A 27,627-nucleotide genomic window follows, 5' to 3' on the forward strand; every position below is an offset into this window, starting at 1 on the left:
ATTAAAATAAATTTTTGTTTATCTTGTCTGCTGTGTGTATACCTGTCGGATTAAAAATATATTCATTATAAAATATTGTATTAAATATATACCGCATATAATGTTAAATGAATTTTCATTTCATATAAACTAATACACACTGATTGTTTTGAATCGTTTCCAAAATATTTTTCTCTGATTGTTTCAATATGAACATTTGTTCAACCAAATCTTTTTGTATTCGATCTTCGACCATTTCACTTTTTGGACGAAATTTACGATTATCTAAACGGGTTTCAGTCACTTTGATCAAATTTCTATACTTAAGCAATCCTTCGTCCAGTTTCATCAATTCATCCAAACATTTTTTCATTGATTTTTCCAGCTGAAACGTCAGACACAATCAATAGAAGTAATCTAATTTATAAAAAAAAATATTTAGATATAATAAGTACAATATTTTTGTTCCTCTGTAATACAGTGCAAACTTGTTGCAAGGCTAACACTCGTTGTGCAATCAATCTATCGATTTTGGTTCCATTATTGTGCAAACCGTCACGCATGTTTGCCATCAATCCAGGAATTTTATACCGCACGTCTTTGGAAGCTTTCAACTCACGTTCTGTTCGATTTTTCAACATTTCCGTCGACTTTTCCCACTGTTCGTCCGAGAAAATCTCACATCTGAAATCGGGTACACATGTTTAATATGTTTGTTTATCGTCGTTTGAGAAGAAATATAAAAATACATCCGAGTTCACCTTTTGGGCGTCTTCGAAGGGTCAACTTTGAAAGAAATATCAGATGAATCTGTCGTTTGAAGAGCCTTTTGTTGGCGTTCGATATGCAAAGCTTCCCTCTTCTTGAATAAATCGTGCGAAACTTCCGAATTTAACTTTTCTAAGCTCAGAATAGTCTCGAAAATTGTATTGTATTTATTCATCAATATATCTCTGTTTACTTCGTTTATGTATTTTTCCTAATAATTATTTCATTTAAACTTTTTATTTATATGTAATGTAATACTTATCATTTCATACTTACGGTTTTCATTTCATTAAAAATTGCATCGTTCGACATAAAATGGACGTCTATATCACTTTTCAAAATTGTACAATTGCTTATATGCTGGAAAATTTGGTCTATAGTATTCAATTCGCTTTCGATTGCAATTTTGGTAAAGCCCAACAATTTCATTTCATTTTCAATATCTTTGGTGAGATTTTCTAAAATTTCGATGAAAATTTCCAACTTTGAAATTCTGTAGGCATAGAATGAAGTTCTATCAATAAATTGATTACATTTTTTAATACAAAAAATCATCTACATAGACATTATAAAGAACATAAATACAGTAAAGTTAAATATACATATAAAAATATTTTTTATTACGAACTTGTCGTCAAATAAGCGTGTACTGTAATTTTTTGTAAATGCATAATAAAAATCAACTTCTCGACAAACAGAACGAGCAGACATGTTTTTTGTATTTTTACTATTATCGTGTACAAAAATCATTTTGAATTTAATATCAAATGATCCTTGTATAGAGAATTGATGCAAAAGAAAATTATGAAGCAAAACCGAAACAAATGAACATTTCATTACTAGAAGTAGAAAAAAATGATTTAAAATTTAACCATGCATTATATAATGATTATTTATTTGAAATTCTCACCTAGATGTATGTATGTATTTAATGAAATGAATAATACTCTTTTCCTATAAAAATACTATTAGACAATATGTTTTACAGTTATACATACATATAACTGTAAAACATATTGTTATACATACAGTTATACGAACATGTAATTAATAGTTTATAGCTATACATTTGTATACGTAATTTGAATTCTCTGATAAAATTCCTTTCAGATGCTAAACATACATACATATGTATGTAAATAGTTAGGGCTACTTCTCCTCTTGAATTGCATTATGTATTACGCAATGCAGTGACCTAATTACTATTAGGTCATTGCCCGCAACCCAATCCTGGATAAGGGATCAACATAGAAGAGAATAAGGGACAATTTCTAGCCATGTGATGGTCGTATTAATTTGGATTAAATTAATACATTAACGCCAATTGACTGTAAATTGACATGTTGATATTGGTAAACGGATTATTGCGCAAATTACGATCGCGCGCACGACAATCGTTGCCACAAAAACACGAATACGGAATATCTGACACTCGAGTTCTCGTTGGTACAATATTTCGCGTGAGAATCTTTCGATTGGTGGAGTTTTTGGGTGCCAGATGTTCGCGAGATCGCTTTTTGCGGAATACTCACCAAACCGTTGCTATCAGTTAGTAGTAAATTGAAACATCGTCGACGACATGAAAGAAACTCGGTAATGTCTTACTTACCTATATCAGTGACTAGCAGTGGCGGCTCGTCTATATGGGCTGTGGATCTACAGCCCTCCTAGTATGCATGCTACTTTTTCCGTCCATATGGGCTGCAGGGCTGCAGCCTCCCAGTATACTACATATTCATGTTATTTTTGTCTGCATTTGATCACCGGTATGGTAAACGAGGTACTGCAGTCCGATTAATTTCTGTAGCCCCCCCCCCCCCCCTCTATGAATTCTCATAAGCCGCCACTGGTCAATGACTGTAATTCAATACCTATCCAGCACGACCCGTATCCTGCAGGTGTCATGCAAGTGCGGATAGTATTCTTTGGTACATTCTATATGGACGCGCATGAATGCGTAAATGCGCATGCGCGAATGGAGTATGAATACGTCTATATAATGTACCAAAGAATACTATCCGCACTTGCATGACACCTGCAGGATACGGGTCGTGCTGGATATGTATGAACAGAACCTAATTGGTTTTCAAAACATTGAATATCATGGATATTACAAATTCTAAAGAGTGCATATAATTTTATCAGCTGCATTTAATAACATAAACTTTAAATGACTAACTTTTTTTTTATATAAACCAAATTTAAAGTTGTTTTATTTATAATTAAAGTAATCCATTTGATTCAATCAAATTAATTTCATGTGATTTAATCAAATTTGATAATGTAACAGATTCACTATAAACGTTCATGGTCATAAAAATTTTGACTTCGACCTGCGATTAAGGCACCTGTCAGTTGAAGTAACTATTGCGAGTTGTTTTCGAATTTATCAACGTTTTTGTAAACAAAATCCTTTTAATACATTTCATTGACTTACTTTAAAGTATATATATTTCAAATTTTAAATTTTAAATAGACGAATAGAAGTGGATTAAAATCATTTCATAAAATACTTTTTTTAGATGGGCAGAAGAGGAGACATTACTGCTCAAAAAATATCCAACATTGTAACATTATTAAAAACTAAGGTATTTTCCCAAAGAAAAATAGGTAACCTGGAAGGCGTTAGCAAAACGTGTGTGAACAACATTAACAAACAATTAATACAGGGCTTAGATCCCACTGTCAACAAACGGCTGAATTGCGGTAGTAAAAGAAAATCTACCACACGTGTGGATCGGAGAATCGTCTCGATTGCCAAAAGGAACAGCTCAATCACAAAAAGAAGTATTCAGCAGGAGTTGGCAAAAAGTAACATAGAAATATCGATGAGAACGATTCAACGCCGTCTAGCCGAAGCTAAGCTCACTGCCAAACCACCGGGAAAAAAACTACCACCGAAAAAAAAGAATGTGAGATGCAACACTAAAAGGGGTCGAAGATCATCAGCACCTCATCCTTGATGATCGGAAGTGGTAATTTGATTGAAACGATTGTTATTATTTCAATATTCAAAAAATAATTAAATGTTTCAAATGTATGATTATTTTTAGGTGATTTCACTGTATCAGAGAGTAATTAATTTGTCCAAAAATGGATGGAGAGAAAATATAGTCCATAAAACCATGTATCAACTTCCGTCGATGATGAATTGGGCATCTAAAACCTCGGAGACCCTAATGTTACGAAAAAGAATTAACGAACAAAGTTTTATAAATGCTTTGAATATTATACATATTTGCAACATGCATATATACATACATTTATAGTAACTTTTGTGCTCATGTTATGCAAATCAATATTCCTTATAATACAGAAAAAATAAAAATGATTTTATTAAACACCTCTTTTTTTCTTCTTGGTTTTTTTTTTATTATAATTTTTTAATAATAATTAAGTAATATTATTTATGAGTATACAGGAGAAGGTTATAATGACAATAATTATTATTTTTTATTCTAGACGATAGGGAGAATAGTGCAATCCTCATCGTCCATATAAATATACATACATATATAGATAATAAATACAATAGTATTGAATAATAATAAAAATTAATATATAAATAATAATAATAATAAGAAGAAGAATTCAATCTGATATAACAACCCCTTGTTATATCAGATTGAATAAAAACTAGTAAAAAAACGCATCATATTGGTTGTCTTGTTTTTTTTTTCGTTTTTATTTCCATTTTATATATGTACATATGTATGTATAATGTAATAGCATTGTAGATATCATAAACATTTTCTTGTAAGAAAAATAAGCATATACTATAGAATAATTAATCATATACATAAATGTTGATGCAATATTATTTATTCAGCCATATTGTATTTAGATAATTTTTTACAAGAATTATTAGTAAATTATTTACAATGAGAACAGTGTATACTATGTATATGATATAAAAATGCTTATCGTTGAAATTAAGCACACAATTGTATTGGAAAAATATAAAACTATTACATTTTTTTCATTATTTTTTTTTATTAAATATTTAATTTTTAAATAAAAGTATGGCCATTTGACGTGGGTCGTTTATTAGTGGGATTAGTTCATTGTGATTGTCTTTCTTATCTAATTTCTTCCTAATGAGATCTTAGACTTTTCAACTGGTCATTACCCATTTGTGGTTCATCTGATTCCCCTTCAAGACGAGGGATGAAGTCTCTAGGAGAAGGAACTTCTGAAATTTATGAAAATATGCATTAGTAAACCTCAAATCAACATATCTATCACCGCTATAGTTAATACAAGACCTCTGAGAGCTATCATGGTCCATGGGTCATTCTCGTTTGAAATTCTAAAATCCTTTCCAGCCCTTTCAAAAATTGCCCGACCAACCCTGGGAAAAGGAATGAGTCCTTGACGTTTCATTTCGTCATGGTAATCTTTAAGTTAATGTATGTAAATTATTAAATTGTATTCATTGCATTGCTACATTAGATCGTTAAAAAACATACCGGGGTAGTCTTCCGGTGACAAGTTCCACGTTTTTTCAGGTTGGGATCGTCCTGTGCGCGGTTGAGAAATCAATCCCCATCCTCTTCCTCTGCTTCCTCTTGGAAATTCTAGGATAAATTTTAAATTTGCAAAAAAATTAGGTAAATGATTGAGATTTATGAAGTACAAAGAATTTTTTATCTTATCTTTTTGTTGTAGAAAACTAGCCATTGTTTCAATGGTAGGAAGTAACACTTGTAAATGTGATAGAGGTCATTCTACTTACAAAGACCCACCCCCACTTCACGGAAAAGATGACTACATTAGGATCTACATATGTACATGTGTATAATATATTGCCTGCTATGTTTGCATCGGTTTTGCCTTCATAAATGGAATGACCTCTACATATATGTATGTAAACTTTCAATATAAAATGTGATGTAATAAAATTCAATACATACTTGTGATATCTAGACCTGGGTATAGCCACGATCGACCGACTCTTGGAAAAGGAAATAGTCCTGAGGTACCACCACGTTTGTCGTCATCATTTGTAGGCATACCTGTGCGAAAATTTTAATATGAATATTTGCAAATAAATATTAAAGAAATATTTTCGAAAAAGGACCTGAGAAAAGTTTACTTCGTTAAAAATTCGATATGAAATAAAGTTTTTACTATAAGCCCAACAAGCCAAAAATAATGCCGGTGTTCAAAACTTTTAATAACGCAATTTCATGAATTTGAGGACTGACCCTACAAGTTTTGGGCTGGTTTCATTTTACTGGGTAGTTCAATCGATGTGTGTGTATTAGAATTAAATATTTAATTTAGCATACATTTCAAAATAATTTTAATATAAAAAATAATAAAGGTGTAATTTTAATTATCTCACCCGAAATCAAAGCGATAGAAAAAGCCAAGCAAAATATTAAGATTGGATTGAAGAAAATCATCACAAAAATGGATGTGATTCGTGATATCAGATGATTCTGAGCGGTACGAGCTCGTGTTTGATTTTGTAAGGAGTCAAACTGATGATCGTATGAGGGTTCGTGGAATACTGTGAGTATGTAAGAAAAATCGGTCCATTTTATAGCGCCCAACACAGCCTCCAAAACAGGAAATTAACAATTGAAATTAGCTTACCTGTGACGCAAATCACCCTAGTTAAATTAATTTTGTGTACCTTATTAAGTTCTAACGAACTACGAAGTTAATCTAAATAGAGTTATATTTATACAAACTTTAATATTAAATAAGATGCTATAGTAGTTAAGGATATTGATGAAAATGACTATAAATAAAATATCGTGTAGTGATGAGAATGTGATTGAAAACAGATAGTCCGTGGTTCGATATGTGAATGAAGAAGAAATTATCAATTATAAATATGTTTGTATTATAGATATATATTTAAAAACAATAAAACATAACAGTTTGAATTTTTCGTGTTTTTAAATTATCCGAATCACCCTTCCCATTATTATCCCAGATAATCAGGAATATATTTTTCGTAAAGAAAGTACATTTAAAAGATAAAAAGAACTATTTTCACATTATTAAAAATGAATTATTATTGATTTTGGAACCTTGATAATTACATCCCCATAAAAAAAGACATGCAAATTTTTTTCTTAGAAGAAGAAAATCTTCCAAAAGCGATAACAGATTTTTTTTAAAATCCATTATCAGAACATTATACCTTGTTTGTACACAGACAAATGTTTTTGATTGAAAAGCAAATTAAAAAGCTTGAAAAATATATCATAACTGTCATTGAAGTAAAAAATATTTTAGAGGACACAAAAAAAATAATTAACGGAGAGTAATAAATATATAGGTATTGAAGCAAGCCAGACATACAACAAACTAAAAAAAACATAAAATTACGATGACACAAGTAGAAGCATTTGAAAAGGATGAAGAGAATATTTTCAACGTTGGAATTAATTATTTGGGAAAATGGTGGAAATAAGATTTTTTTTTTCATTGATGCTTCTCTATGAAGTATCCAAATGGGAACAGGTTGAAAAAACTATTGCACATTTAAGTGAAAGAGGTATATTGTTCACTGATTCAATTTATGAGGAAATAATGTATATTTGGTCATTTATCGAAAATAAAACGTGTGAAAAATGGAAAACGAAAGACACAGTGAAAAGTATAATTCAATGTGTTTTAAATTATAAAATGTCATGCATTGAATTCTATAATTATATAAAAGGGAAAAAGAGCTGCTCCAAAAAACGAATACATCGGAAAAGTATGATTGGGCAAAGAAGAGCGATGATAATTAAGTCACCGAAGTCAGGGAAGAGTAAAGGCGAGAGAATAATAGATGAAATAAACTGGTAAGGTAAGGTTCTATAATATTTGGGTTTATTAAATTGAATTGCTCCAATTCAATTGCATTGGCTACGTCCACACTACCGATATCTGCGAATTTATACACACCCGATATTTGCGAATTTTTCCATAACCACTTCCTAAATAGCGACCTCAAGTTGCAATATGGGAACTGGATATGGAAAATTCGAGAATATTGGGTGTAGATATCGGTAGTGTGGACGTAGCCATTGAGTTTAAGGATTGCGCAATTCTTATTGCTCAGTTATTCACAAAAATATGACCTTTTTTATTTATGGATATTTTTCAAATATATGTAATATTTTGGTCTTCGCTTTATGTATAGAAAATACATATGTATACAGAGAAATGTTATAATAATAGAAGTGGCTTTAGGCGTTATATTGTTGTCAAGTGACGTTGTCCACAGACATTCCTAAATAATTTTAGCATCAGTCGTATTTGATGGTTGGTGCTCAACGGATGTCCGATAAAAACTTCTCTGTTTATTTATATAATTCGCAAGATGGGCAAGCATCGTTAAAAATTTCACAATGCATTCAAAAACACACAATAAACAACATGCGAAGCGTAGTTATGGAGACGTACCGCGTAATATTGACAAAATGTATTTATTCGTAAGGGCCCTTCTATTATTATAACATTTCTCTGTATGTATAGGTATAACAGCCGCTGATCCGATTATATATGTAGGTAGATAAGTGTTCAAAGATAACAACAAATGATTTACTAAACTGAGAATGTGTATATATATTGGGTCTACGTGACGAGCCAGAATGTTAAATTACAGAAAATACAAATATCGGAAGGCAAAGATCGAAAATCGAAAGATCTTAAGTCAAAAGATCAAAAAAAAAAGGGTGCATGGTAAACGGTACATACTCACTTAATTTGCGCGAGTAGGATACAACAGGGACAAGAGGAACAGGCTTTTGCGCGCGCACATTAATACGGGAGGAAAAGCCTGTTCCTCTTGTCCCTGTTGTATCCTACTCGCGCAAATTAAGTGAGTATGTACCGTTTACCATGCACCCTTTTTTTTTGATCTTTTGACTTAAGATCTTTCGATTTTCGATCTTTGCCTTCCGATATTTGTATTTTCTGTAATTTAACATTCTGGCTCGTCACGGAGACCGATATATATTATATAGAATCAATATCATAATCTACAGAGACCATGCAATTAATTTGAAGTGTGTACATACATACATATGTACATGTATTATAAATATTAAGATATACGTAGATACATTTAAAAAATATATAATGAAATAAGTCAAAATTTGTGTACATTTTGTATTTGGGTTTGTAATACAGTTACTGGCTGTTTGTATTCAAATTATACATTTATATTGTCATCGCTGAACAGAAGCATCATTACATGCCCAACAAATATTTAAAAATATCACAGGGTTCTTTTTTTTTAATTTTTAAAAATAAAAACTTAAATATCATTTAATTGTACAACTGTAGTATTATTCTAATCTGTTTAATAAAATTAAATTTGTAAAACATCACAAATTTGCCATTTCCGACTATGGCCATATAAAATACGAACTTGGTCTGCGAGTGCACGTCTTCTGTCAGCTGTCAGTTAAAGTGCCGGTCGCAACTTCTCTTTGCGTTATTATACGACTTAGTCAATTAAACACAAGTTTTTTTCAAAAAATTACTATTAAAAGCACAGTTGATATGTCAGCTAAGAATCGTACTTAAATTTTCAACATCTCACGTCAATTAAGTTACGTTCCGTTGACGTATAAACAAACCACCAGATGATGTCGCGCGAAGATTCGTATATTTTAGAGGAAACCAAGTCGAAGGAAGAGGTGGACAGCATTCTGACAGATTTACAAGTACATTTCTTTGATTATTATACTCTTTTATTTAGATTTACTTGACTACGCCCACTCATTGCAAATGGATACCTTTTATGGGCTTGGCACATATATACCACGTGGTATTACCAATGTGCAAAGCACATGCATAGGAAACGCCCTTTTTATAGTTGTGCTCATTGTTTTAATGATAATTTCGTTCACTTTCATTTTAGGAAAAAGTTGAGAAACTATACCTATTTCGTGATCATTATTTTGAAAATCACCCAATCGATAAGGCCATTGAAAAAGATGATGATATCAAAGAAAGATTAGACCAAATAATGAATTTATTCAGTGAAATCGAAGGTAAAATAATTTAATATATATGTGTAATGTTACACATAAGCTTTTATGTTTTAAAACCGTTTTCATACTTCAATATGTAAATCTTAATAATCATATTGTGTCTTTTTTGTATCTGAAAGACTTGAATTAGACTTTTATTTATGTATTATTCTTGATTATTTATTATATGATTGTTCTTTATAGAAAATTCAATCAATGGTATTACAAAGGCTCAATATTTATATTTGAAAGGTAAAGCATTAAACATAACGTCCAAATATGATCCATTAGCTGATCAAGCTTTAAGTAAAGCTGTAAAATTAGATCCGAACTTGGTTGATGCTTGGAACGAATTAGGAGAATGCTATTGGAAAGACGATAACCTCAAAGAAGCTAAGAATTGTTTTGGTTGTGCCTTAATTCACGTAAGAGTATTTATTTATCAAGTTTTTGTTTCTAAAATGTATAATACGATTTGATCATTTACCTATTATAGAGCAAGAACAAAATTTCCTTGCGGAATATGTCTATTATATTAAGACAAGAAGTAATACCGGTGGCTAAAGAACGTCAAAAGAATATAGAAAAGAGTGTTGAACTTGCTAAAGAGGCTGTACAATTGGATCCAAAAGACGGTATTTCATGGAGTATATTAGGCAATGCTTATTTGTGTTCGTTTTTTGTCGTCGCTCAAGACCCTTCAATACTTCGACTTTGTATGAGTGCTTACAAGCAGGCCTTCAACGATCCCGTAGCTCGAGGACAGGCCAATCTGCATTATAATAGAGCAATTGTATGATATTCTTAATGATTTGATATATTCATCAATAAATTTTTATATTGGAGGACTTTATATGTTAAATTATATATTTTCAGGCATTTAAATATGAAGAAGAGTATGCAAACGCTTTAGATTCATTCACTAAAGCCACATCGCTTGATCCGACGTGGACTGGTCCACCGGCTGAGAAGCGGAAATTAATAGAATATTTAGATAATGTCAACGAGTTTGTAAAAACTAAAGGAAAAATTAAAGGGAAGAAGCTGCAACAAATGACTCAAGTATTGTATTTGATGACTTATTGATATCACATTTGTATTTGGATCTTAAATTTACTGTTTTATTTTAGCAATTGGAATCTAAACTACTCGGACCGTATTCTGAAGGTAAATTTACTAATGGAAGTGAAACTGTGAAGTTGGATAATGTTTTATTGACTGAACTCAATGATGGTGTTAATCAAGAAAGAGTAATTTTAGGCAAAGTAGTGTGTTCGGTACGCAATGAAAACTTAGTGCCTTTGTAAGTTACATTTTGAATTAATTTTATTTATTATTTGTTTTTTTATTTTTTGTTATAAATTGATTTATATAACAATTTTAGTACATTTTGTCTTGTGGATGCAAAAGCGAACTGTATGGTTGTTACTCTGTATAATTTAGCCGACGGAAAAGGTGTAATAATCGGTGATTCTATTGCCATTCCTGAACCATTTGTTACCCATCAAAAGTTCAGCTGTGATGATAAGGTACAATCGTTTTCAAATTGTTGTTTTAATTTCGTTTAAAAATGTGTTTTGTTGATTTTTATGGATTGTTTCAGAATTACGAATATCATTCGATAAGGGTTGACAATCCGATGGTGATGATAGTCAATGGAAAGAAAATTGGTAAAAATCAAATTGCCGGAACTAGAATAACGAGTAGTTTCAAAGTAGTATAGTCTATAAATATACATATGTACATGTATTTTAACACGATAGTGCTTTAAACAAAGACTATATAAATACAATAGCTTTAAATAATACACAATCAAATGCATATGTATGTATGTACATATTTACTAAATCAAATAAAAAGTTTAACGTTATTATATTCACGCACACTTAAAAAAACATTAATTTTGTTTATTATAACTACATATGATGGTGTATTTTCAGTATATGAATACTGTTTTATTTTACTAATATGTTTTAACTAAAATGTTTGTGCCAAATCATGTGTTGGATTTGTGTCGTCATCATTATTAAGAATGTTTACTTTATCGTTTTTTTTTAATTTTGTTTATATCTCAAAGGCATGTAGTGGTGGGTTGGATATATAAGACTGACTGGGAAGATTAGCTCTATGAAAAGGCAGTATTTATTCTTAGGGTTTGAATTAAATGATTGCTATATTTTTTGGATTTAGTAATCGTATGCAATATTAATTTTTTCCAACCTTACTTTCGATAATATACTATTTAGTTATTATTTTAATAATGATCTATAAATTGTGATTTTTTTTAATTGTTTACAACTTTATTTTAATATTAGATACAACGCGGTTTTTATCTATTTTTTTTGTAACAAAAGCAAGGTGCTTTGATTATTTTTAACTATTTTAATTTATATCGAAACATTGCATTTATTTTAAGTTTTTTTTAATATTATTTCATAAGCTTTACCATTTATTTCTAACTGAAATTATACTTATACGTATATGGACCATTATATTATATGAATAAATTGCAATAATTTAATTAACAAACCTGTGCATCTTTAATTTGAAGTCTTTTTATATATTTTCAAGAATTTGAAGATGATTTTCCGTATGTTACTTACAAATTTTCTTTATTCATCGGTGTATTAATCAGGCAATCTGTCTGGAAGCTGGATATTTTTTTTGTTTAATTGTATTTGAAGTAAAATCTAGTGAATTTTTCAATTCAAAAGTAATATATACATATGTATATAAATTTATAAGCAATATTTTTTATCACAAGTACCAAATGTAATGTTTTTAGTTGTGTATATGATAATGTCTCATTTGATTAAACATGCTGTCTGGTAAATATTGCAATTTTTATTAATATTTTTAATTTGGGAATTTCGGAACATCATCTTGGGTAAATAATAATGGATAAAATGTTTACAAATTTTTAATTATTTTGAGAAATTGGCACTGTTATTCTATTACACGATAAACTTCAATTTTCGAACAAAATATTTACAATAAATATAATCAATTTCAAAAATAAACTTTTTCAACATTTTACTTTCGTCGTCACACACACGCACACATACACATACACGAATTGTTAAACATAAATTTCAACATTTGCTAATGTTTAATAATTTTATATTCATTAGATAATGAATTTTAAATAATTTATATAAAATTAATTCATACCAATAAATATCACTGCAAATATTTGCATTAAATATAACGTGATTTTATATTTGTTTTGTAGAAAACATTGAACCTAACTAACACAAGTCATCTGAATTCAACTTCAGATCTTTATAAAGAAATACTTTAGGTATTTAGAGTGAATAATCAATTTCAACAGAATCATTTGCAATGTGCAAGTTTTATATCACAATATAAATATTATGTTTTTAAAATAACATGAAGTAATGATATACAAATACAATGAGTTATCAATTTAGTATAATATTATGTTAAATAAATTAAAAGCTCAATATGTATGTATGTATATAGAAATTTTGTTAATTTGTAATTATTATTATATACACAAGAAAAAAAACAAAATCATAGTTCAAATCGAATAATAAATATTTGTATATCAAATAATAATAATTTGGTCAAACTGTAGAAAATAATATGGTCAATAATCAAAATAAATATGATTATTATATTAAATCAAATTGAGATCCATTCTCATTATTAGGAACCCTGTTTAATTAAATTTTTCTTTGTAAATATTAGATATAATAGTCAGCGATGATTTTTTTCGCAGTGTTAAAAAGAAAGGATACATAGCATGAAACTGACAAATGTTAACACCTTGAAATAACATTTCCTCATTGATAGTGTCAATATTTTATAATAATGACTTTTTACAAAACACTCGTTATCACAGATTTCCTCTGCTACTATACATACAAGTATCGATCATATGGACGACTAAAATTGCACTATTCATTACATATCACAAATTGTTCTCCCACAATTTTAAATAATTGTCTATCGTCTCCTCAAACCACAGCCTCTTTCTCGGCTCTTTGAAAGCTGGAGCCAACGTTTTCAGCTGCAACTGCAACATAGCCTCGTTACCCAACAGTCCATTGAGCACTTTCAATAAACTAGGATCTCCGTGCAATTTAAGTAGACTAGGATACGTGAATATGTAATAGTGGACGCGGAGCTTGCGTGAGGACCACGTCTCCACTGTTTTGTTGCCGCTCGCAACTTTTATTTGTCCTATGTGCTCCGTGTACCACGGAGAGAAGTAATTGCCAAGTTCAAGGGAGGACAAGTCGGAGACGCCTTTTGTTTTGAGTCTTTCCTTAATCCTGTTGTAGACGGTTCTCGAATATACAAAAACCTGAAACATCAAAGCATATATTGTTTATAATAATTACGATGTCGTCGCCAGTCATTATTTTTCGTTAGAAAATTTTATTCTAAAGAAAAATTCAAGGCTTTGCACTCGTCAAATGACCGCTAATGATTCTATATGCTTTTGACCTTTGAATAACCGGTAATAAAAAAATTATCTTGTTAGGTTTAATTCAATTTAAATATATTTTTTTAAATTGCGTAAAATTTGTGTGCGTTTTATCAACAATCTCACGTGACTCATACAATCTTTAATATAATAAAATATCACCCCATTAAAAATAATCTAGGTTATTCATTTAACTGGAAAAATTGAAAATTTAGAAAGTATTTGAAAGGATGAAATCAAAATAAAAATAATGAATAAAACAAGAAAGCATATTATGACAAAATGTATCATTGTATTCAATGTTTAACCACTTAATCGCCACGCGTTTGTAGAAACCTATTCGATTATTTTACTATATGTATGTGTTAAGTGCCAACCCTTGACACTACCTCTTGAATATATCACAAACTAACGAAAAATATTGAATTTTCAATTTCATTAGTATCACAGGATATTTTTAGATGTCACTGTGAAGAGACTAAAATTAATTTCGAGTCATAGCCTTATGGTGATGAAGTGGTTAATAATTCACTGAGCAACAAAAAATCACGTTTTTGAGTTACCAGAGCGGAGACCAGCCAATTTTTACTAAGTTTGACCCGCTGAATTGGAATATGATATTGATTTTTGTTGGTGGGTGATCGTTTACGAGATATGAGCGTTTAAGAAAACGCTTGCACAAACGCTTGTTATACGCATTACGGGATCTGAATGAAAATCTTTCTTACGCAAAAACCGCTCGAGTTAGTACGTTTAGATAAAAAAAAAAAAAATTGGGATAGAAAACCAATCCTTATAAACGTGGAGAAATAAAAAATTTGCCAAATAAATGAAAAATAGCACGGAAAAAAAATCCGTAAAAAAAATATATTTTTGACTTTTAAAATTCGCTAGACAATTAATTAGAAGTATTTTAAAGCAATAAAATATAAAAACTAATAGGAAAAATATCTGACTATTGATTCCAATACTCACTTTGATCGTGACAATCCTAAATTTTGAGTTAAAGACCGCAAAAGCTAAAAAACTGTAAAAATCACGGATTTTTTTAAACGCTCATATCTCGTAAACGATCACCCACCAACAAAAATCAATATCATATTCCAATTCAACGGGTCAAACTTAGTAAAGATTGGCTGGTCTCCGCTCTGGTATTTTTTTTTGTTGCTCAGTGTAATTTAAATTCAGCTGGTACGTTTTGATCAATATCTGTTTTACATAGAACCAGAGGCTAATAAAAAAGCTTGTAGACCAACATGAATCGAGGTCTAGAGTTTATCTACTTTCAATATAAATGAAATGGGATATAAAATTAATCTTCCATATAAAATGGTAGTCCAATACCAAGAATATATAAATTTCGCAAATAAATCTACAACTTTTTTAGCGGAAACAAATCATTTGCTAATTGAAATGCAATAAATCTACCCAAAATGTGAGTCTTCATATAATAAATCCTAACAGCACATTTATATCAACATAAAGTTCAACAGGAAATCGCGTTTATATTATACAAGCGTCATAAAAAAACTGCATACCTGATATAGTGCATTTCCCGTCACGTACGAAGTAATATAATGGGTTCCATATTTTTTTATAAATTCTGCTATGTTCCCAGGCGTGTCCCCCCCCGTTTTGAAGATGGCTTCGGCAACAACACCTTCAACTTCCACATTCTGAGGCAAGTCCCTCAAAGTAGCACTCTCCCTATATCTAGCAACCCTCACGAGCACGTAACAATAGTCACCCTGTATGAAAGATGAATTTATCCCTAAGTTTCTAGCCATGGCGTCCGTAGGCCAACCGGCCGTGAACGCCCTCCAAGGCTTGTCCAACCTTTCAAAGGCAAAATCTCTGAAGTAGGCTTGTAAAAGTTGTCTTAAATTATCACAGAACTCCATGTGGAAGTCCCCATCGAAGACGGCCGGTCTTCTGGATTCCGACTTTTGGATTTTGAGGTGGTCTATCCCACGGAAGATGTTGACCGTGGGCTCTCTGAAGACCCAGCCTTCAGTGTCGTTCCTGGGTACGACCCTCATGCAGATGCTGAGGTAGCCGTACCGCATGAAGATGTTGATGGCCTTGCCCAAGCCCAGCTCGGACTCTATCTCCTGGCAATCAGCTGGTGTGGCCTGGTGCAAGAGGAGCAAGCACGTGGCCAGTGAAACCAGTGCCGTGCGCCACATCGTCAGGTCACGATGCTGAGGTTACACGGTCTGAAAAACCAAAGGAAACGTCATTAAATGCATTTATAATGAATAACAAGGGCTTGAGGCGCGTTTAAAATGAATTAGTCACTGTATTGTGCAACGGTTTCTCAGTTCGTTTGATGATTTGTGTAATACGACGGTTTAATTTAATTGTTACGCCTTTCAAGTAACAGGGTTTTCGCAAATTCCACACTCTTTTTTTAAAATTAAATTACGTACGTTGACAAAACTAGTTTCATTTTTGTTCAATTTATTACTGGTGTCCTCGAATCAATATTTTCATTGGAGTTTGTGCAAATGAGGCTAATTTGATTTCTGTATGTGACGGCGCTCAGATTTGTATAATAAAAGTGGTTCAAGTGCATTGGTAAGTTGCGTTTAAAGTTCATTTTTTATGCAATAATTGTAATAGAATACAATACTGCAAGAAGTGTTTACAATGTAATGTTGGACAGGTTGCATTAGTGCAACATTTATATTATTTAGAATTTTTTGTAAGAATAGCCAGTTCTGCTATATAACTCAACTATCATAGAATAAGCTATTATATAATATGTATATTACAGTCCAAATGTTCACTCAGGATCATGAACATAGTAGCTTGCTCATACAAAAACAATAAGTTTTAGTTAAAGTGCTAACAGTCAAAAGCCAACCTCAAATTGGCTCAACAGGTGTCGCATGAAACTTTTAGCTCTCAAAACCTTTGACATGCTAAAAAGTCAAGTATTTAAAAGAGAAAGCATATTATAACATTGCTATAATTCGCATTTCCGCTATTTTTTTTTAAATATTGCAACCCAGGATAAGCGAACATACACAGAGGATGGGACAAACGATTGATAATACATAATAATTGTACATGATAATACATTTTAATTAATTGTTATTTCGTGTTCTTCAGCTTCTGGAAATACAGTGATTTATGTTATAATAAAATGCTGCATTGTTTATAATTAATTGTCCAGGAAGGCGCATTGGGGTCTTCCTGTCAAGCCTTCCTGGTATATATCTATGTAAAAATAAAATAAACTTATGCCTAATAGTTTGTACATGAACAAACTAGTTTGATTGTCAATTTGTTATTTTGTGTACACTATAACTGGCCATATTGGTTTGTCTACCTATTTATCTTTGTTCATACACGAACAATGTTTTAGTTTAAGTGCTAATAGTCAAAACTTATCTTTAAATAGACTCACCAGGTTTCGCATGAAACATTTAGACATGACATGACATGTCAAAACGCCAATTATTTAAAAATGAAATCCTATGGAAAGCACATTGCAACGTTGATTTAGTTCCCGTTTCCGCTATTTTTTTTAAATATTGCAACCTAGGATAAGCAAACATACATGAAGGATGAGACAAACGATTGAGAATACTTAAACTTATGCCTGATAGTTTGTGCATGAACAAACTACATGATTTTTTGTTAATTTACTATATAGCTGTTAAGGATGAGAGGCAAGCCTCTCTCCTTCAAGCTGATATTAACGCTGTTTTAGAGTTCAGTTCCAGTTTAGGGCTTGAACTGAATACTAGTAAATGTGCTATTATGAGTTATGGACGTGCGAATTCGCTCTATTGTCACGGATATTCCATTGGATCCGTATTGTTGAAGCGCGTGGAATCAATGGTCGACTTGGGTATCACTTTTGATCCTCAATTCACCTTTCACAACCACATCAAGACAATCGCTGACGTTTCCTTTCGTCGACTTGGATTTGTCTTGAGATATGCTAGATTATTCTCCAACCCCTTGTCTTCTCGCTTGCTTTTCAACTCGCTTGTTAGAAGTAAGCTAGAGTATAATGCAATTGTGTGGAATCCGCACGAAGCAAACTACTCTCTTATTATAGAAAAAGTGCAAAAAGCATTTCTTCGTTTTCTTTATAAGAAAGAGTATGGGTACTACCCATATCTCTATCCTACTCCTTTCCTTTTGGGCATGCTTGGGTATAATTCCCTTGAACTTCGGAGAAACTTCTCGTTAATTCGTTTCGTTCTCCAGCTATTGCGTGGTAATACGTCATGCCCGTTGTTGCTGGAACAGTTGGGACTTTATGTCCCTAATAATTATGTGCGTGGTAGACATCATCATTTAATGGTTGTACCTGCTGCTCGCACAGTTCTTTTTCGAATGGCTCCTATTCCAAGAGCTATTCGACTTCTCAATGAAATCGTTGCTGCTGTCCCTGAATGTGATATTTTCCACCTTGGGGAGCGTAGATTGTCGGATATTATCTTAACATATTTATCTGGTAACCTGCGCTCATCATTACTTTCTTAATTTGAATGTGATGAATGAGTGGAATCTTAATCTACTCTCTTCCATTTGGGCCTCGCTGTGATTTTATTTTTTATTCATATTTTGTTTTATTTTATTTTATTTTTTCTTTCTCTTTTGTACATTTTTATATACTATTTTAATTTTGATCAGTGTAAACAAAGAATGGGATTTATGGATTTTATTTTTAATTTTTACACTTTTGTTATTTTTTTTTTCTCTCTGAATGATGTATTATTTTCCTTTTGTTACTTTTTTTGTAATTTTATTTTACCATGTTTTCTGCTTTTGCTTTTTTCCTTTATTTACAGTTTACTTGTTTTTATATCATGTTTTTATATATTTTTCAAATGTAGGCCATTGTGGCGCATTAGGTTCTTCCTGTAATGCCACAATGGTCCAAAACTATTAAATAAATAAATAAATAAATAGCTGACCAGATTGGTTCGTGTATGAATAAACTAGTATGTTCATGAACGAATGAAATGTACACTTGGACTGTAATATATAAATATATATATGTATGTTCATGCATAATAGCAAAAAACATATATAAATGGGAATATCTAAGCATTTCTGTAGCTTTCTACCGTCGAACCTTTAATTAAACCAAAGCTACATATGTCTATGGAACATATGTATGTACATATATTTTTGCAATTGAATTGCAATTTATTCATGTCTTATTGTCAGTTCTGAGAATCCTCTGGTCAAACCAAGATCACGGACAAATGTGAAACAAGTTTCTCTAATGTGCTAAATAATGAATAATAATCAATCGAACATTCTTAACATGCATTTATATTTTTCTCACATTACATACAATACAAAGCTTATTACCTACTCTACTCGATTGCACAAACGCACGTGCAATTACATACGTATTTCTTTCGCGAATACATAAATTTGTGCGTAACGCACGCGATGGGTAGTCATTACGGGAATTGGAAGTGATAATGATTTATAAATCATCAATTTTATTTTTCCGCTCACGGATTTTAAGGTAAAATAATGAAAAACGCCAAAGAAAAGCAGTATACGACCCGACAAGGCCAAGTTCGATTCCATATCCTGTTGAACAAACCGTGAGAGGTTTTACATATGTACTGATAGCAGATAATGAAGTAAGAAGTCAACTAGGATCTGCTTTTTTCAGTCTTGTGCAATTCCTGTATGCAAATTAAGTTTAATTATTAAATTAAAAGAAGCGGTTTGTAACCGCAAGGTCGTCTTTATCGCATCGGCTCGTTTATGTTATAATAGTATACGCCTTTCTCCATCAGTTAGAATCGGCAGGACTCAAGGAAACTTCGCTAAGTAATATACTTTTAAATATATCTTGTCGTTAATAAATATTACGACGATCGAAGATTGGAGGTATCGCCTTGAAAGTTATCCAATACGTCTGCGACTAAATTCGAACGTGAGATTTTTTTCTACTATTATTCAATATCGTGTTCATAATACTATGACATATGCAAGTAAAATTATACAACGCTCTAATTATGTCGTATATATTATAATTGTGAATCATTACGCAAATACTTTCATTGTGTATCGATTTGATTACGAGATGATAATATTTCGCTTATGATCGAACGTATGACGAGTTTAATTTGTACATATATACATACATACATATGTATAATATAATATGTTCATCATGCACTATGAAATATCTTACAATGATCTATGTACAATTGTATTATGAATTATAAAAATGACAGACAGTAGAAAGGAATATTATCTTCTTCACTGCAGCTGCCAATCGTTTCGTTTACGTAATGTGTGTTATTTTTTTTACATTCACCATTATTTAAAGAGGTGTTTAACAATGTTTTGAAACTGTGCGAAGAGGCAAGTATTAATAAATCCACGTAAATTACAACCCCATAATAGAAAAGTGTGTCAAGGGATGGTGAAATGTGTAGGTTGAAAACGCACCAGTGATTCTCTAAACATGTACATACATATAATGGTTGAAATTAATTTATTAACATATAAATGGAATATAGAAATAAAACCTTATGGGTTCTAATAATGGTGTAAAAGGGTTTATGTGATACCAGGTTTATTTTTACGCAAGTCAAAAAGATCAATAATTATGTACAACATGAAAGAGGTATAAGAACCTTTGATAATTTGAATCCCACTTATAAAAATGAGCAAAAGTTTCTATAAAATATTGGTTCTCAAGTCAATGAGGTAACTTTTGGATCATTTGGCTGTATAAGTCAATTTTTAAGCAAATTTTGAAAACCATGTTTTATTTAAATGAAATATATAACCAGCGGCATAGATCAATGTTTGGCATGTAATGCTTTCAATTGTGTGGTCATGGGTTCTATCCTTAGTAAGTGCTGCTGGCCAGACTTTGGATATGTGACTCCAAGATCGATCGTTTCCTATCAGAGTTTGTCAATTTATCTGATTTCATTGAAACGGTTCCAACAAATTGACAACCCTGTCATATTTCTCGCAAAATTCGACTGTATGTACAGCATCTTGGATTCGCTAATTTATAAAATGCTATAAATATGTGCATAGATGTCTTGCAAGTTTAAATTTTTTCAGCATCTCGAAATTCTGCGATTTATATAATAAAGGAAAAATACAAATTTATCAAAATTTACCCTTAGATGTCTCTATGATGCTCTTTAAAATTACTCTATAAATTGTTTATCGATGTTTGTAATTGGCCAGGAAGGCGCATTGGGGTTTACCTGTTAGGCCTTCCTGGTATATATGTATGATTCCCGGAAGAATGCACTGAATAGAGGCGCAGTTTTGATTTTCAAAGGCGCTCAAAAAGAAATTACGCAATAGAATTCCACAGAAAAGGGTTAACACCCTCGGTTAACATACAAATACCCCTTGGCGCTATTTTGTGGAATTCTATTGCGTTAGTTCTTCTTGAACATCTGTGAAAGGTTGGATCTCTCGAGAGTGAGCCTCTCTTGAGTGCATTTATCCGATCACCCATATATGTATATGTATGTCAATAAAATATAAAGAAAAACTCTAAATTATCTGTTCTTATATTAAAAATATCTCCAACAACATTTGATGAGGATCCTTGTTTACGCGTAAGAATAGTTAAAAAAGGAAGACAATTTGGGAAAACTCGTTTTGTTCGATGAATAGATTCATTCAATGACAAGCTATTCTCGGATATCCAAAATTGAGCAGTCATTATCGGTGATCTTCACAATCGCGTTTACCAGTCATTAAGAATACGACTGGGGAAGTGTACGTTTCAATTATGATAGCCGACTAATAAGCACGTGTAAATTTCCTTGTTTATCCATAGGTCTTGCACCTGGACTTGGTTTACTTTCGTACATACAATGGTTCATTATGTTTATATTCGTGCAATAGCAATGTAGGTCTGGGTCCCAAAGAGGCAATAATAATACGATAGTAACGCGCACGTGTGTCGTATATGTACAATGACTAATATTTCCTTCCTTCCATTGTTTCCAATATAAAAGTTACGGTTGACGTTGTCTCAACATTCTCAACTTCTAGAACATAAACATGAGTATTTAAGACACTTAAAATAAAATTAAACAAGAATGAATCTATTATGTATTTGACTTGGCAACACAACATAACCAATTGCACAACACCTCAGTTCAAACAATGACGTTCTTACGGTGGGTAAATATTGGTTTAACCGATCGAGTTAACCAATTCGACTCAAGGGCGCTTTTTTTCATTATCTATCCATTTATTTATTTTCCATTAAGTCTTCATCGGTCACGTCGGGAAAAACCAATCGCGGAGTTAATGATAAATGAACGATGCAAGACGTTCAAGGCGAGGTGTACGTACGCGTATGTATTCACATGGTGTTCTATCATGGTGAAAAAATAACCATAGCCTTATCAAGGTCGTTCAGATACACTGGAAGAGGTTAACAAACTTGAATTGTAGCCACAGGTAGCCTGAAGGTATTACAGAAAGCTGGACCGTTGAGCAATGCGATGTGGTACATACATAAAACAATGATGATTGATATTGTCTTGACGCCTCTGAGAGTTAATTTTAACTACGAAAGGTAATTTAAAATAATAGATATATACTCTTCTCGAAAAATAAATAAATAAGATATCGTTTAAAAAACCAGAGCTCGTCACAGTGTATGATCAGAATCCAAAACGATGATCGTGTATGAGCACATACGTATTACTGTGAAGTAATCGTTTTGCAAATCTAACCTTCGCTATCTCGTAATGTATAAAAGTAACACAAATTATCATTAAAATAAATTTCTAATCATATAAAGTCGCATCAAATATATTGAAGATTGTCTTAGTCCAATTTAATTTCGTTAAAAACAAAAATAACAAATCCATTAAATGTTAGAGAGAAGTTGAACATTTCATGCCTTTTTTTAGTGTTTCCGCTGTATGGCGTAACTGTTTAACTTTCAATCGTTGACAATCAGTTTGATTATTCACATCACGTCAATTTACATTGCTGATCTGTTCTGTATGTATGTATGTACGTATGTATGTATGTAATCCTTCACATTATTATATGTTTGCATCAGTGGCGTGCTGTCATTGGATTAGAGGGATTAGGCTAGTCCATTAAAATCTAGTATTTAAAATTTAAAAATATCACCGGTTCAATTATAATAAATTCAAATCGTTGTCCATATTGATATTTTCCACTCGGATTAGCGAAGTTCAGAAACCTGAATCGGTGACGGTAGTGGTAGTGGATTGTTATGGTATGGTTCGCCGCGTCGTTCGCTTGCATGGACTCGCCGTCTCAATTTTGTTCCCTTTGGGGTACTGGCGAATTGTTTTACACTTTTTAATTTGCTCGTCTCTTCTAGCATTTATGGAATTTTCACTAAAAATATTCTGATTTGTGTCTATTAAACATCAATCTGATTTTTTTTTTTGTTAAAATAACACATAAAATTTTGACTACAAATATGGCTAGGGACTCGTGTCGCGAAACTATTCCCTCAGAACAAATCAGTGCGAACGGAAACAAATAACGAAGCCTTGAAATGTTGCATTTTCGATCGATTGTTAGATAAATCATTCAGAAGATTAAGTTTTGAAGACAAACAAGATGTTATTACGAAAGGTTAGCTACTACAGAACAAAAATGAAAAATTATACTCATCACTTCAAGACAGATTATTATAATTTAAAAATTAATATACATACATATCTTTGTCCATACCTAGTCCCCTGTTTTAAAAGTCACGCTACGCCACTGATTTGTATGGGTATGCAATATTAATGTGATTCTAACAACCTTCTAAATTCTCGTTTCGGATCATAGGCGTTAAAAAAATTGGTAATAAAATAAAATTACTCACTTTACGATTGTTTTTAACATATCGATAAATCAAATTTTAATATTAAAAAAATACATATTTTCATAATTTGTGAGGGTATTAAATTTATTGATTTAACGCATCGTCGATTTTGGAAAATGTTAACAAATTCTTGTGATGACATTTAAAGCTTACAATACGTATAATTAATTTGATTTTTCATTGGCAATTAATATTCGAGAAAATCTATTGTACAATAAAATAATTATACTGCGATATTTCGAATAATTGCCAAGTATAATTAAATTCATTATTGCATTATTGATTTGCTGATTTTATCGTAAGTTTGAGCTATAATGCTTATATTATTGTAATTTTAATAAAATAGCTAAATATTAATATATCCTTAACTACCTATTTGCACTATGATATGATTGACTTCGACTATAGTCAAGCATGAGATTTACGTAAAATGAACATGCTATCGCATTCACCCCCCACTCGACCAGCTATGGCCAATTACATTTCGTTTCAGTTTCGCACTGAATTTTGGTCAAGAAAAACAACATTGTTCGTGCGTATAGCGGCCGGTAGAATTTGACATTTATTTTTTGTTAGTTTTGAGTTCGTGTTTCGTATTTTGAAACATTAACATTAATGAAATAAGTAATTTGTTTGTACTATTAATTTATTTATGGAATTCGTATATATTTTATATTAATGGAAATTTATATTTTTTAGACGATAAAAGTAATTGACAACGTCATGTTATGGATAGCAAAGCTTTCAGTAATATTGTTAAAGACCTTGCATTTAATTATATTGTAATAATGTTATATAGTTAAACTAGTATTGTACCCGATGACATATAATCGCATGGGCGTTGACAAATTAAGCTATTAAAAAAAAATTAAAAGAAACGTGGCGTCGGTCACGTATGTCTTCATGATTTTTTTTCAAATACCTTTTAAATATATTTAATTTAATATTTATATTTAATTGTTTAATATGAAAAAAAGGTAAAAACTAACTACCTATCTACATGTAAACAATATAATACACCAATAGAAAAATTAATTAATCATATAGATTTTCAATAGATGGCGGTAAATTCTCTGCCAAGCGGAAACATTAGAAGCACTAAGTATATATATATAAGTTTTTTCTTTTGTTATTGTATTCGTACATACATACGTTTTGGCAGTGGTTTGGCTGTGACGTACATATGTATGTATGTCGAATAGAGACGACTATTATAGTACGGTGAGCGTTATCTCAGACAGACAGAGAGAGAGATGGAATAGCGATATTAAATATATGATAAGAAATAATTTAAAAGTCTCACTCTAACATCGGATCGACTATAATGCTCACTTAAAGTAACATCAAGCAAAATAGTAGCAGACAGAAGTGTATGCAAATTAGGAACAATACAATGCTTAGATTTGCTAGTTAATCTATTACTAAACTCTTTAGTTAGAACGAATTTTCAATTTGAATTCGTTTAAAGTATAAATAATGTAGAAAATATATTATTGTTAAATCTTACCAAAAACGAGAACGATAAACGTGCTTCCCAGTCCATAGTGAAATGCAATGTAACGATTGTCATGTGGAAATTTATATTTAATGACTACTTCCGTTTTTAATGAGTCAACTTTTAATCAAAAATTGTACTACAATAGATATTTACGCATTCAATCAAAACAATTTTCATTCATTATAGTATGTTTAGAGTGTTGTTAAATATTATGAACTCCATTTATGTAAACTAGCCAATTGGACTAGTTTACATACATTGCGGTTTTGATGGAAAACATAAATTTGTAATGGATATTATGATGCATGTTGTACTAGGTAAATTGACAATGATAGGTGGGGTTTTTGGCTAGATCGTGACCGTATATAAAAGGTGATTTTTTCGATTAGGCCAATTCGTATCGAAGAGACAGTTATTCGGTGGTAAATGTGAAGGTTACGGACGGATGCGATGTATCGAATCGAGAGGAAAGATACGAAAATGAAGAATGCACCCGGTCGAGATGCTTCACAGAGTCGTACAATCTTGGTGAATAAGTCAAGGTAGACGAGTTTTTTTTATTTAATCTCTTATTGGGCTCACACAGACTTACCTGCTGGTTCGACCAGCTCTCTTGGAAACCGATGCTGCGATCGGACATGGTCCGGTCACGATTGTCGGCAATCTAGTTGGTGAAGTCCACCGGTTCGGATTGGATAGTTGTTAGGGGTTTTTCCAAACTTGGAGTGAGAATCTTGAGAATTCTTAGAAATTATATTTCTCGGGAAAAAGATAAGTATCGGTCTTGAAGTAGACCGAAAACCGTTGATAACGCCCCGTAAAATCAAATCTTCTTTAAAATAAGTATTACAGTGGAAGGATTCTAGCATCATGAAATCAACGGATAAATGTGTAAAAAAATATTGTTTTCAATATCTTATTATTATAGGTAGGATAGTCACAGTGCTATCCATTGTTCGGCAAACCTTTAACAATGCATTTACAACCTTTGAACAATACACGGCCTCCTCAGGCTCCGGTGACTACTTATTATATACTAGCTGAACCCGACATGCGTTGCAATGCCACAATAACGCATGCAATTCTCGTTCCCGTTCCCGTTTCAAGTGATGGTTCCAGCTCTTGTCGTCATAAACCAACTGGTAACGTGGTTACCAACGAACACATTTCCTTGACTACACAATGGCGCTTCAAACCTTCGCGTCGGTAAAATCGTAATTACGAATATTATTATTAAGAGGTTTTATCCCGTTTTTTTCACAGTAAGCTTCCCGGACATGCATACAAAAATCCTGAAAGTTCCATCGTAATCGGTTGAGTGGTTTAGGAGCCTATACGAGACAGATAGACAGACAAACAGACAAAGATTTTACAGTTCAAGTGTTTTTCAATCCGGTCCGTTCATATACATACTAGTTTGTTCATACACCAACTATTTACTTTAGTTTAAGTGTTAGCAGTCGAAAGCTACCTTCAAATATACATTTAGCGGTCAAAACTTTTGATACATCAAAACACAAGTATTCCAAAAGGAAATCCTATGGAAACCATATTAAAACGTTGCTTTAATTCCAGTTTCCATTATTTGATTAAATATTGTAACCCAAGGTAAGCATAACACTAAGATAAGCAATTCAAAGGTACATAGAGGATGGGAGAAATGATTGAGAATCCTCAAACATATGGCTAGTTTGTGCATGAACAAACTAGTTCATTTGTTAGTTTGATCGTTTGTGAACACTATAACTGGCCAGATTGGTGTTCGTGTATTAACAAATTAGTACATGTATTCAAGAACGAAAGAGATACATACATACTTGGATATATAATATGTACTTGGATTGTAACATATATAAGATTTATAGCCATGTAAATTGCATAATAAAGCTTTTATCATTAATATTTTTAATACACTTAACTTCCTCTTAAGCACTTTTTATTTAAGAGCATGTTGATGCATTTTACGTAATATATGTATGTACATACATACTTACAATGTATAGATTTTATTGACTTTTACTTTAAGATTTTTTTATAGTTTTATATAACTTTAAGAGTTTTGCAAAGATAATATTTAAAAGAAAAAGCAGAATGGAAA

The 27,627-nt window shown here is 31.6% G+C and overlaps 3 protein-coding genes and 1 long non-coding RNA gene across 4 annotated transcripts in view; 2 read left to right on the plus strand and 2 right to left on the minus strand.

Annotated features, from left to right (window-relative positions):
* The first annotated feature begins 3,071 nt into the window (after positions 1–3,071).
* On the plus strand, positions 3,072–4,104 carry LOC143914161 (uncharacterized). The gene is made up of 3 exons (XR_013260794.1): positions 3,072–3,190; positions 3,270–3,722; positions 3,801–4,104. It is a non-coding gene; the product is annotated as an uncharacterized LOC143914161 (long non-coding RNA).
* A 683-nt stretch (positions 4,105–4,787) lies between these two features.
* Capa (cardio acceleratory peptide capability) lies at positions 4,788–6,165 on the minus strand. Its single transcript, XM_077435297.1, has 5 exons — positions 6,095–6,165; positions 5,661–5,762; positions 5,217–5,324; positions 5,013–5,144; positions 4,788–4,939 (listed from the first exon to the last, which is right to left on the minus strand). Exons 1-5 carry the CDS (start codon positions 6,153–6,155, stop codon positions 4,842–4,844), a joined length of 501 nt encoding a protein of 166 aa, XP_077291423.1. The 5' UTR covers positions 6,156–6,165; the 3' UTR covers positions 4,788–4,841.
* Positions 6,166–9,114: 2,949 nt separating this feature from the next.
* LOC143913970 (tetratricopeptide repeat protein 5-like) lies at positions 9,115–12,564 on the plus strand. The gene is made up of 8 exons (XM_077434022.1): positions 9,115–9,425; positions 9,623–9,755; positions 9,939–10,159; positions 10,231–10,527; positions 10,611–10,796; positions 10,865–11,037; positions 11,119–11,263; positions 11,338–12,564. The coding sequence occupies exons 1-8, from the start codon at positions 9,345–9,347 to the stop codon at positions 11,455–11,457; spliced, it is 1,356 nt and encodes a 451-aa protein (XP_077290148.1). The 5' UTR covers positions 9,115–9,344; the 3' UTR covers positions 11,458–12,564.
* A 74-nt stretch (positions 12,565–12,638) lies between these two features.
* tsl (membrane-attack complex domain containing protein torso-like) overlaps positions 12,639–27,627 on the minus strand; it is a 43,715-nt gene continuing 28,726 nt past the window's right edge. Inside the window, exons 2-3 of the mRNA XM_077434023.1 lie at positions 15,726–16,403; positions 12,639–14,064 (exon numbers count right to left, since the gene is read on the minus strand). Of these exons, the coding sequence (XP_077290149.1) occupies positions 13,669–14,064; positions 15,726–16,373 (1,044 nt within the window). The 5' untranslated portion in view covers positions 16,374–16,403 and the 3' untranslated portion in view covers positions 12,639–13,668. The remainder of the gene's footprint in view (positions 14,065–15,725; positions 16,404–27,627) is intronic.

The sequence above is a fragment of the Arctopsyche grandis genome, chromosome 7, assembly GCF_051622035.1.
Source record: "Arctopsyche grandis isolate Sample6627 chromosome 7, ASM5162203v2, whole genome shotgun sequence".
Classification (NCBI taxonomy): Eukaryota; Metazoa; Arthropoda; class Insecta; order Trichoptera; family Hydropsychidae; genus Arctopsyche; species Arctopsyche grandis.

Coding starts and splice junctions, on each gene's coding strand:
- Capa (XM_077435297.1), bottom strand. CDS start 6,155: ATGATTTTCTTCAATCCAATCTTAATATTTTGCTTGGCTTTTTCTATC. Junction 5,325..5,660: donor CCCAGGTCTAGATATCACAA/GTATGTATTGAA, acceptor AATTTATCCTAG/AATTTCCAAGAGGAAGCAGA. Junction 5,145..5,216: donor GTCACCGGAAGACTACCCCG/GTATGTTTTTTA, acceptor ATTAACTTAAAG/ATTACCATGACGAAATGAAA.
- LOC143913970 (XM_077434022.1), top strand. CDS start 9,345: ATGATGTCGCGCGAAGATTCGTATATTTTAGAGGAAACCAAGTCGAAG. Junction 9,426..9,622: donor GCATTCTGACAGATTTACAA/GTACATTTCTTT, acceptor CTTTCATTTTAG/GAAAAAGTTGAGAAACTATA. Junction 11,038..11,118: donor AATGAAAACTTAGTGCCTTT/GTAAGTTACATT, acceptor TAACAATTTTAG/TACATTTTGTCTTGTGGATG.